Source organism: Zeus faber, assembly GCF_960531495.2.
Source record: "Zeus faber genome assembly, chromosome: 13".
NCBI lineage: Eukaryota > Metazoa > Chordata > Actinopteri > Zeiformes > Zeidae > Zeus > Zeus faber.
The window spans coordinates 3,202,326-3,215,016 of NC_137198.1; the positions used below are offsets into that span (position 1 = coordinate 3,202,326).

At 46.8% G+C, this 12,691-nt stretch overlaps 1 protein-coding gene across 1 annotated transcript; it reads right to left on the reverse strand.

Moving 5' to 3' along the window:
• Window positions 1-5,882: 5,882 nt before the first annotated feature.
• foxi2 (forkhead box I2) lies at window positions 5,883-8,849 on the reverse strand (the record flags this gene model as incomplete). The annotated part of the gene is made up of 2 exons (XM_080012438.1): window positions 5,883-6,514; window positions 8,273-8,849. 2 exons carry the CDS (start codon window positions 8,847-8,849, stop codon window positions 5,883-5,885), a joined length of 1,209 nt encoding a protein of 402 aa, XP_079868564.1.
• Between the last annotated feature and the right edge of the window lie 3,842 nt (window positions 8,850-12,691).

Genomic DNA, 12,691 nt, shown 5'->3' on the forward strand with positions numbered 1-12,691 from the left:
GAGCTGCTCTGTGGCTCCTCCGCCAACAATTTGGGTCGAGGGTCCTGTGGGGTGGTTCTGGGACACGGGCCCCAGCCACCCCCAGGGCCCCGCTCCACCCCTGCACCCGAACCCTCCCCATGCCCTCCACCCTCCTCCCTGCTCTCCACCCTTCACCCTGCTCTCCACCCTCCACCCTGCCCCATGCCCTCCATCCTCCGCCCTGCTCTCCACTATCCATCCAGCCACATGCACTCTATCGTCCACCCTGCTTTCCACCCTCCACCCTGCTCTCCACCATCCACCCTACCGCATGCCCTCCATCCTCCACCCTGCTCTCCATCCTCCACCCTGCTCTCCACCCTCCACCCTGCCCCATGCCCTCCATCCTCCACCCTGCTCACCATCCTCCCCCCTGCTCTCCATCATCCACCCTGCCCCATACCCTCTATCCTCCGCCCTGCTCTCCACCCTCCACCCTGCTCTCCACTATCCATCCAGCCACATGCACTCCATCCTCCACCCTGCTCTCCACCCTGCTCTCCAGCATCCACCCTGCCCCATGCCCTCCATCCTCCACCCTGCTCTCCACCCTCCACCATGCTCTCTACCATCCACCCTGCCCCATACCCTCTATCCCCCACCCCGCTCTCCACCCTCCACCCTGCCCTCCACCATCCACCCTGCCCCATGCCCTCCATCCTCCACCCTGCTCTCCATTCTTCACCCTGCTCTCCACCATCCACTCTGCCCCATGCCCTCTATCCTCCACCCTGCTCTTCACCCTCCAGCCTGCTCTCCACCATCCACCCTGCCCCATGCCCTCTATCCTCCAACCTGCTCTTCACCCTCCACCTGCTCTCCTCCATCTCCACTGCCCCATGCCCTCCACCCTCCACCGTGTCCCATGCCCTCCAGCGTCCACTCTGCTCTCCACCCTCTACCCTTCCCCATGCCCTCCCTCCTCCACCCTGCTCTCCACCCCCCACCCTGCCCCATGCCCTCCACCCTGCTCTCCACCTTCCACCCTTCACCATGCCCTCCATCCTCCACTCTTGTTCTCCACCCTCCACCCTGCACAATGCCCTCCCCCCTGCTCTCCACCCTCCACCTGGCCCCATGCCCTCCACCCTGCTTTCCACGTTTCACCCTGCCCCATTCCCTCCATCCTCCACCCTGCTCTCCATTCTTCACCCTGCTCGTTACCATCCACTCTGCCCTATGCCCTCTATCCTCCACCCTGCTCTTCACCGTCCACCCTGCTCTCCACCATCCACCCTGCCCCATGCCCTCTATCCTCCAACCTGCTCTTCTCCATCTCCACTGCCCCATGCCCTCCACCCTCCACCGTGTCCCATGCCCTCCAGCGTCCACTCTGCTCTCCACCCTCCACCCTTCCCCATGCCCTCCATCCTCCACCCTGCTCTCCACCCCCCACCCTGCCCCATGCCCTCCACCCTGCTCTCCACCCTCCACCCTTCACCATGCCCTCCATCCTCCACTCTTGTTCTCCACCCTCCACCCTGCCCCATGCCCTTCCCCCTGCTCTCCACCCTCCACCGGGCCCCATGCCCTCCACTCTGCTTTCCACGTTTCACCCTGCCCCATTCCCTCCATCCTCCACCCTGTCCCATTCCCTCCATCCTCCACACTGCTCTCCACCCTCCACCCTGTCCCATTCCCTCCATCCTCCACCCTGCTCTCCACCCTCCACCCTGCCCCATGCCCTCCACCCTGCTCTCCACCCTCCACCCAGCCCCATGCCCTCCACCCTGCTTTCCACCTTTTACCCTGCCCCATGCCCTCCATCCTCCACCCTGCTCTCCACCCTCCACCCTGCCCCATGCCCTCCATCCTCCACCCTGCCCTCCACCCTGCGACCACATCCAAGACTCTGAAGTGGGTCAATGGGACGCCAGGCTCTGCATTGTGCTGTTGTCATGTGAAATCCAGTGAAATCCAGTGTCACAGCAGCAAAACGTGTGAAATATTCTGTTTGGACTTGGTGCTGATTAGCCCAGAGCAGCGTGTCGCTCTGTGTCGCTCCGTGTCTCCTGTGTTTTGCAGTAATTAGTGGGTCACAGAATGTTAAATTAGGCTTCGGGTCACACGAGGTGAAGGGAAACGGAGGTATGATGTTTTAACAATGAGTTCTATCACTCTGTGCAAATGTAACTCGACAGTCAAGGAGGTTGGTGAATAGAATAAAAGTTCCATCCTCACGTGCAGCAACTTCCCTCTGCGGCTGCTCCATCAGCTCCGTCAGCTCCATCAGATCCGTTTCGGGGGGCGTGAGGCACAAACACGGGAACGTTTCCCCAAACTCCACAACACGCTCTCTGGGCGGACGTCCACCGTCCCGGTGTGGACCAGACCCCCGGAGGAGGGCGGAAGGAGGGGCGGGGTGGTCCTCCTCGCTGCGGGTCGCCATGGAGACGGGCGTCACAATGGAGCCTTTGTTTTCGGAGCATTCTGTTCCGAGACGTCCGTCACCGCCGCGTCTTCACAGGGAGCGTGTCCCGCTTCCAGCTCCGTCCTGTGGAGGGACGGGCGGAGTCTGAGGACCACCACCCGACGGAGGACAACACACACGCTGGAACACACTGTGTCAGGGAAAGTCATATGTCAGGAAATAGTAATTACATGGAGGAGAACTTTTATTTGTTTTTTAAAAATGAATGAAATGTTTTGAATTGAAATCTCTGAAATGCAGCTGTTCCACTGTAAGTTACTGCAGTATTGAGGATAAAGTACATTTGTATGTATCCATAAAGTATAGTACATCATCAAAATATCATCACAGCAACAGGTGAGTTGTTTCAATCTTCCCACAAAATGAGAAAAGGTCCAAGATTTCCACTAAAAGTAGAAATAGGAGGATTGATCAGTATGATTGTGTATAATAGTTTATAACATACAGCAGAGCCATTTATCATTAAATATCTGGGTTTAGAAAACGAAATATGAATAAATAAGAAAAATGATTATTCTTTATAAATAAATATTCACTTATTATGGAATATAACAACACTTACATGTTGTTATATTTAAATATTAACAGCAATATTATAACATAACTGGAAGAATATCAACAATATTGATCACATCACAAACAATACAAACATCACAGCAACAAGATGCTGCGATGTGACAGGATGAGACGATGAGAGGATGAGAGGAACGAGAATGAGAGAAAGAGAGGAAGAGCAGATGAGTGGATGAGAGGATAGAGGATGAGAGGATAAACAAATGAGAGAGTGAGAGACTGAGAGGATGAGTGGAGAGGATGAGAGAATGAGAGGATGAGCAGAAGAGAAGATGAGCGGATTCAAGGATGTGCTGATGAAATGAGCGGATGAGTAGATGACTGGAGGAGAAGATGAGCGGATGAGAGGATGAGAAGATTAGAGGATGAGCAGATCAGAGGATGAGAAGATTAGAGGATGAGCAGATGAGAGGATGCGCGGATGAGCGGATGAGAGGACGAGAAGATAGGTGGATGAGAGGATGAGAAGATTAGAGGATAAGTGGATGAGAGGATGAGAGGATGAGAGGATGAGAAGATAGGTGGATGAGAGGATGAGAAGATTAGAGGATGAGTGGATGAGAGGATGAAAGGATGAGAGGATCGAGAATGAGAGGATGAGCAGATGAGAAAATTAGCGGATGAGAAGATGAGCGGATGAGAGGATGAGAAGATGGGTGGATGAGAGGCCGAGCGGATCAGAGGATGAGAGGATGAGCGGATCAAAGGATGATAAGATGGGTGGATGAGGGGCCGAGCGGATCAGAGGATGAGAGGATGAGTGGATGAGAGGATGAGAGGATGAGAGAATGAGCGGATCAGAGGATAAGGGGATCAGCGGATCAGATGATGAGAGGATGAGTGGATGAGAGGATGAGAGAATGAGCGGATCAGAGGATGAGAGGATGAGCGGATCAGAGGATGAGCAGATGAGCAGATGAGCAGATGAGTGGAGGAGAAGATGAGAGGATGAGAAGATGGGTGGATGAGTGGATGAGCAGTGGAGAAGATGAGTGGATGAGAGGATGAGCGGATGAGAGGATGAGAGAACGGGCAGATAAATAAGATAAATCAGTGAATGGTATAAAGGTAAGATTCATGAATCTTGCTGCTGATGATCAATAATTAAAGTCTTTCTATCGTCTGCACTGTTTCAACCTCTGTGCTGGAAAATAAACACAACAAATGAATGAGAAAGTTTTATCATTTTATAAACAACTTCAGTTTTTATTTGCTGCAACTTTATGTAAAATATGAACGTGAGTTTAAATGGAGGAGATGAGCAGTGATTACACTTTTAATGTGGTCAGATTCATATCAGATTATTATCGTATTATTGTAATATTATTATCATCATATTATTATTATTATCATATTATTATTATCATCATTTGTTTTCATATTATCATAAGATTGTTATAATATTATCAGATTATTGTCATGTTAATATCACATTATTATCTTGTTATTATGAGATTATTATGAGATTATTATTATATTGTTATGATATTTTCATACGATTATCTGATTATTATCAGATTATTATTAGATTATTATAATATAATTATGAGATATTTATCATATAATTATTAGGAGCATTTGCCCAAAGTACGAGACACGACACCCAGACGAGGATCAGATTTTTATTACTTGTCACAGTTGAAACTGAGTGTAACAGGAAAGGAAAACAGGAAAACAGTGGATAAGATATTGAATGGATGTCCCGTTGAATCCTGAGAGAATCACGATACAGCATAACGTATATATTTCATATAGATTTTTACATATTCATGTTGTGTTTTATGGATACTGCTTTCGTCACGTTCTGTCGTCTAATATTGTTCCTTAAACCAAACTATTTTCAGAAACCAGTAAAAAAAAAATGCCTATTAGCATAAATAGCATAAATAGTTACAAACTATCCTCATAATTTACAAAAATAGACATTTATAATGTCCACGTGTATAAACATCGTTTTGTCTGCAGAGTCCATAAAAAAAGGCAGATGCAGCTGCTCCGTCCGCTGCAGCTGGCCAGCGCGGTCGGAAGGAGGCTCGTCCCTCGATGCCTTTTAATACGGTTTGTTTGAGGTAAAGGTCGTTTTACGAAGGCAACTTTGGCAGATTGAGTTGATAATCCATCATCTGAAGACCGCGAGGTCAAAGGTCGGGTCCTCGCAGGGGTCCAAAATGGAAGAAAGATGCATATTTTACAAAGTATTGTTCTGAGAAACGTTCTGAATTATTGGAGCGATGCCGGCGCCCAGGCTCTGTGGGCCCCGCCGCCCGCAGCCAGCTGGACACGCCCGCTCTGGGACAAAGTGTTTACCATCTGGGGGTCAGAGGTCAAAGCCGTCTGAACACACAGAGGAGGGTTCGTCCGCTCAAACCTCTAAAACCACTTTGAACGTCCGGGTGGAGTCGGGGAGCGGGGACGCGACCTCCCGGGGGCCACGCCCCGTCACCCCTGGATGTGCGGGGGGAGGGGTCCGGACATCTCCTCCTTAGAGGCTGCTATGGGCCGCTGGATGTTCCTAGAGGCCCCTAGAGGCCCCTACGGGTTCCTAGAGGCCGCTAGAGAATCCCAAAGGCACCGTCAGACCTATAGAGACCCCTACAGGCCCCTATAGGCTCCTAGAGACCTCTAGGGCCAACAGGTTCCTAGCCGCCCCGAGAGACTCGTAAAGGCCCCTACACCTCTAGAGACTCCCAGAGGCCGCTAGATGTTCCTAGTGGTCCCTAGAGACTCCTAGAGGTTCCTAAGGGCCCCTGGAGACTCCTAGAGGCCCCTAGAGGCCCCTAGAGGCTCCTAGAGGCCCATGGAGACTCCTAGAGGCTCCTAGAGGCCCCTAGAGGCTCCTAGAGGCCCCTGGAGGCTCCTAGAGGTCTCCTCCCTCCCGGGGGTAGATCAAACTGTTGACGCTGAAGCTGTTGTAGAAATGGCCGCTCATCTGTCCGCCCTGCCCCCCCCCACTGAAGGTGTTGTAGTAGCCCCCCCGGTTGAACTGCGCGCCGTCCCCCCCGCCCTCCGCCCCCCCGCCGTCCTGCCCGTGGGGGGGGCCGTAGGTGCCCAGAGCCGTAATGTTCCTGCTGCTCAGCTCGTTGAGGAGGCCCCCGGGGGCCGCTCTGGGGCCGCCGGGCGGGGCCCTGGCGCCCAGGCAGGACATGCTGCTGTAGAAGTTTGTGAAGCAGGAGGCGGGGGGGCCGGCGGCGCCCGGCGGGGGGGCGGGGGAGGCGGGGGAGGCCTTCTGGGGGTCGCCCAGAGCCTCCAGGTCGGGGGAGGGGGGGCCCAGCACGTGGGGGCTCTCCGAGGACCGGAGCGAGGCCGCCAGGGCCCCCGCCGCCGCCGCCGCCGTCCGGCCGTCCTCGCCCTTGGAGGCTCCCGCCGCCCCGGGCGCCCCCCCACCGCCGCCGCCGCTGGCGTCCGAGCGCCGTTTACGCTTCCGCCGGAAGTTTCCGTTGTCGAACATCTTCTCACAGTTTGGATCCAAGGTCCAGTAGTTGCCCTTCCCTGCGGAGAGGCAGAGCAATGAACCAACAGTGACATTTGCTTGAAATAAACATGAAACGTGAAGCTGAACTCGGGTGCCTCCGCCCGCTCCGCCCGGCTCCACTCAGCTCCACTCCGCCGGGTTCGTCGCGCGTCCTTTTGTTTTTTGGCGTCTTCCATGACGGCGGGCCCGTTCAACCGGCGGCCCGCGGGCCATATGTGGCCCCCTGATTAACTCGGAGCGGCCCTTTGAATCAACCGAGGCAAGAAATGAGCAGAGACGCCTGCAGAGATCAAAGCCCCAGGAAGCAACAAGCACACGGCCCTGGAAGCGTTTAGGAAAACCAAACCCCGGGGAGGGGAGCCGTAGATGTTTTAGGACTTTTTAAACTTAATTGTAAATTGACGCAGGGCGTTTGGAGAATTTGGAGGGTTTTTTTTCTTTGTTTTCAGTGTAGCAGTGTCTCGTTTTCCTTCTCGGGCCCCGAGCGAAGCAGGTTGAGAATGTGGCCCCGACAGATGCAGCTGAGCAGCCTGCATCACCGCAGGTCGCCGGTGTTTGCAGCCTTTTCCCCTTTCAATAAAGTTTTGTTTTTATCGTATTTTTTCCTTCTTGAACACGTCGCGGGATTTTAGTTTGTTAATGTGAACGCGGTACAGGAGCCAAATCAACAACAATGATAAATTAATATGTTTTTTTTTTATTTTATAACACAAGAAATATATTCATTCATTCATACAATGATATCTTCAATGTATATTTATTTTCCTCATATATGTATAATATTACATATATATATTTAAATGTAAAGGTGAACCACGGTTCGGTGCCTTCAAAATAACTATATTCTAAATTCATATATTTATTATTTTATTATTCAATAAATCTATTTATAATATACAATACATATACAATAAATACATGCATGCAAGATGCAATTATATTATATAATAGTATATATGTGTATTTATCATATATTGTATTATACAATAAATATGCAATTCATATATTATATATACAATATTAAAATCGATGTATTAGATATTATAAGTGATATTGTTAACATATCTAAAGGTAGACTGTTAAACCTTATTATATATTTTATATTTCTTAGTGATATATTTTATATTGCTAAATGTGACCCTCTGGTCCACCTCGGTTATATATTATATAATACAATAAATCTAGTTATTATATATATTTTATTTTATATATACATTTTATAGTAATACATTTAAAATATTTGAATGTGAACCTCATGATATTGTTTCTATAACAGATATCTTTTAGCCTTTAACTTGGAGTAATGTTCTAGTTTTTAAGTTCTAATCATTGTTTTTTACATTATTTTCATCCCTGGTCTTGGTTTTATTTTATTTTATTCTACTGACTTTAATGATTTTTTTAAATGTTATTGTTTCATTGTTGTATTGTAATTTTGCATGTGAAGCACTTTGGGAGCATATTTGTATGAAATGTGTTTAATGTATTATCTGTTTTTAATCTATTACATAATTTGTTTGATATATTTTATACATGTTTTCATGTATTATATGTTTTCAACAATTTGTTTAATATATTTTTTCTTCACGTGTTCATTATTTCTCACTTTTTAATTTGTTTTAATGTGTTCAGTCATTTTCTCTCCACATCTTTTCATTCCTTCCCCGTTTTTAATGTGTTTTCTAATATGTTTAGTGTATTTTTTCTGCGTGTTTGTTTGTTTTTTTTTCCAAGCGTTTACATCTGTGTATGAGTGTGCAGTGATTGATGCCCACCTGGGTCGTCCTCGTCCCGGGGAACCTTCTTGAAACAGTCGTTGAGGGACAGGTTGTGTCGGATGGAGTTCTGCCAGCCCGCCTTGCTCTTCTTGTAGAAGGGGAAGTTGTCGGCCACGTACTGGTAGATCTGGCTGAGGGTCAGCTTCTTGTCCTGGGCGTTCTGGATGGCCATGGCGATGAGCGCCGAGTAGGAGTAGGGAGGACGGACCAGCTTCAGCAGCTCCTCCTGGCTGGCGATGGAGAGCCAGCCCAGGTCCGGGGCCGAGAAGCCGGGGGAGCCGGACAGGAACTGGCGCTGGGAGCCGTAGGAGGGCTGGTGCATGAAGGAGCCGGGGCCGTTGCCGTGCAGGTAGGGGGCGGAGGAGGCCACGCCGGGTCCGTTGAGCCACAGGTAGGGGTTCGGAGAGGAGCTGTAGTCCGCCAGGCCGAAGCCCCGCTGCGCGCCCTGCTGCGGGTACAGGGGGTCGCAGAACACCGACATGTCCTCCGGGGCGGCCCTCTGCAGGGAGCCCGGACCCGGTGCCGGGCTGTGGTGGTGGTGGTGGTGATGGGACTGCGGGTCCATGGAGTTCATGCTCCCCGCGGAGGGAAGCCCCAGCAGGGCTGCGCGCCGCACGGAGCCGTCCCGGGAGCCCGGATCCACGGTGCAGGGGAGCAGCAGGTGCCGGTGGAGACCTGGAGACCTGGAGGGCTTCAGTGGTCCAGGTTCGGATCCGCGCCGGAGTCCATGCGGCCCGCAGCCAATGGGAGGAGGCTCGGGGAGGGGGGCGTGGCCACCGTGTAGTAGTTGATCTAGTCCGGGCAGGTGGTGCTCAAACTCGGGTCTGCGGAACGCGGGTCCAGGCGATCCGTTAAAAAAACCCACAATATTAATAAGAATATTCAATTTTTCGATTTGGTGTCATTTTTTGATGTCAATATAAATCAAAACACACAAATGCCATTTGGGATTTTCTTTTAATTTCGTCACTAAAACGTTTGAGAACCAACGAAATGAAATGAAATAAAAACTCTGTAAGGGCATTTAGCCCAATTATGCTCTATAGCATCCCATGGAATGGGACAATATAATATAATATAATATAATATTTATTAAAATAAAAACATTTTGGACAAGTTAAGTGTATAGTTACGTGGATTGAAAATGACTAATGAACACAGACTTAGGCACAAAGGCCTTCAAGGCCCATTTCCCTTTTTTATCCTTTGTTGTTTCATATTTTAAGCAGATAATGCAAAATGCTTTATCTGCACGAGGCCAGAGGTGGCTCGTTTGCATGTAGTTAAAAGAAGGGAATCCGGTATTAACTAATGGTTTAATAGTTAACATGTTTCCTTGGGTGACAGTGCAGGTTAAAACAAAACTCATTAATTTAAGAAAAGAAAAGTCATCCAAGCATCAGTGATTAAAAAAAGAAAAACAACGGATGGATTAATAACTAGTCTTGTTGTTTTGGGTTTTAGAATATTCTGTGTTATGTATTTGTGCTTGCGGTGGTTTCGCTTTGTGTTTGGAAAGAGATATAGTGGATTTAATCCCCGTGGGGAAGTTACACAAAGTAACATCTAGTTTCACTGGAAAGGCCTCAAGGTGTTTTAAACAAATGTGACACATTCATTTATTTATGTATGCAGTTAATACAAAATAACACCACTACCACCATAATTACAACAACAACAACAACAACAACAACAACAACAACAACAACAACAAGGACAACAACAATATTAAATATAGCTGCAGGCGGCTTGCATGGGCTCCAGGTTAGTGGCAGCAATTGCGGAAAGCCAAAAATCTATTTATGCATGCAGTTAATAAAAAATAAGACTACTACTATTATAACAATAATAACAATAACAATAAGAATAAGAATAACAATAACATTAATACATTTAGCTGTAGGCAGCAATACACAGGGTCCAGGGTAGTCAGCCCTTCATTAAAGTTCAATGTTGGGGTGTATTTTTTGACTGCAGAAGTTCCTTCTGCCTGGTTACAGTGTAATTCTTTGATGGGACGGTGTTGGTGGCTGTGGGTGGGTTTCCTACGCTGCAACTAACCACGGTTATCATTCTGAAGTAGGACTGCATGGTTATGGCGAAAATGATGAACAGGATTATTTTAGTCAACATTGTGAACACAATTATTATTTAATTTTGGCGAACAGAAATATTTAATTGCACTTTGTAAATCAACAGAAAACTCTTCACAATAATAATGTATTTTATAGACCTATAAATAAATAAATTAAGGTAAGTGGTTTAACTGACTTAATTTGTACAGGATAAATAATGAAATAAATTGTGGTTAGTAGGCTACACTAAAAACACAAAAAAATGAAAATATTTCAAAACACATACACAAAAAATATGAAAGAACATATGAAAAATATGTTCCTTGTATTATGTAATTGCTTATGGTTGTTGTTACCAGTTATTATAATTTCGGAATGGAATATGGAATATCTATAAATTCAGCTGTGAGTGGCGCCATCTTGGTGTAATGTTGGTGACGCAATCGACTGCTGATCACAAACTTCTTCCACAATAATGAACCGATCTGGATCAAACTCGAACAACGCCATGGTGGAGCTGCCCAGATTACACATCCTATTCATATTGTCTGTGGGTTTGTCAGCTTTATGACATCCAGAAAGTTATGACCTCTGTTACATCTGCTCGTGCTGCCATCTCGGTGAGGTCCCGGCTGTTGAGCAATCACTAGACCGCAATGCCACAATGTCACATGATAATGTGACCTGTGCGCGCCAGAATAGGCGCATGCGTGGACGTTGCGGCAATGATGAAGAGGTACAGATTTTTACTATATTATTCCAAAATAATGGACCGATCTGGATCAAACTTTAACTGTGGCATGTCAGAACCACCCCAAATTCATATTTCATTGATCTTGTCTGTGAGTGTAGTGTATCCATGACATCCATGGACTACTGACATCAGTTTTTCATTAACAATCGCATTAGGGCTAATAATAATAATAATAATAATAATAATTATTATTATTATTATTATTATTGTTATTATTATAATTATAAATATAATTATAATTATATGACATATAGCTGGAGGTACCAGTGCATGGGCTCCAGGTTAGTCGCAGCAATTGCACAAAGCCATTCATTTATCTATATATGCAGTTTAAAAAATTACAACACAGTTATAATAATAATAATAATAATAATAATAATAATAATAATAACATGATCTTCTAAAGATTAGATAGCTGTAATTTGTGCATTACAGCAGCTCAGTAAGGAACATGAAGTGAGTACAGAGTCTAGTCTAGTTAGCTAAATAAATCAATAAAAAATATAGAAATATACAGAGTGGAATTTACAATGGAATTAAAAACTATTAATATATCTAAAATATGAATGTATAATATTAATATTTAATATCAATATTATAAAATGCAACACAAAAATGCAGCAATCATTCAAAACTGTTATTGTAACCCAGTAACAGATCAATTGAGTCCAAGGCCCCATCGCAAAGTCGGTGTGTGTTTTACATTATAATGTGGTCTGACCAGCTATAGACACATTGGAGACCAGTTAGGGACCAGTTAGAGACCAATTTTACCATTACATTACATTACATTACATTGATCAGACGCTTTCATCCAAAGCGACTTACAATTATTCAAACACCGACGGACGCAGCCATCAGGAGCAATTAGGGGTTAAGTGTCTTGCTCAAGGACACTACAGCATGCTAGCAGGAGGAGCCTGGGATCCAACCAGCAACCTTTAGATCACTAGACCACCAGCTCTACCTCCTGAGATACCATCCCCATCCCCCAGCTAGAGACCAGTTAGAGACCAGCTGTAGACAAGTTAGAGACCAGTTAGAGACCAGTTAGAGACCAGCTAGATACCAGTTAGAGACCAGTTAGAGACCAGTTAGAGACCAGCTAGAGACCAGCTAGATACCAGTTAGAGACCAGTTAGAGACCAGTTAGAGACAAGTTAGAGACCAGTTAGAGACCAGTTAGAGACCAGCTAGAGACCAGTTACAGACCAGCTGTAGACAAGTTAGAGACCAGTTAGAGACCAGTTAGAGACCAGCTAGATACCAGTTAGAGACCAGTTAGAGACCAGTTAGAGACTAGTTAGAGACCAGCTAGAGACCAGCTAGATACCAGTTAGAGACCAGTTAGAGACCAGTTAGAGACAAGTTAGAGACCAGTTAGAGACCAGTTAGAGACCAGCTAGAGACCAGTTACAGACCAGCTGTAGACAAGTTAGAGACCAGTTAGAGACCAGTTAGAGACCAGCTAGAGACCAGCTAGAGACCAGTTAGAGACCAGTTAGAGACCAGTTAGAGACAAGTTAGAGACCAGTTAGAGACCAGCTAGAGACCAGTTAGAGACCAGCTGTAGACAAGTTAGAGACC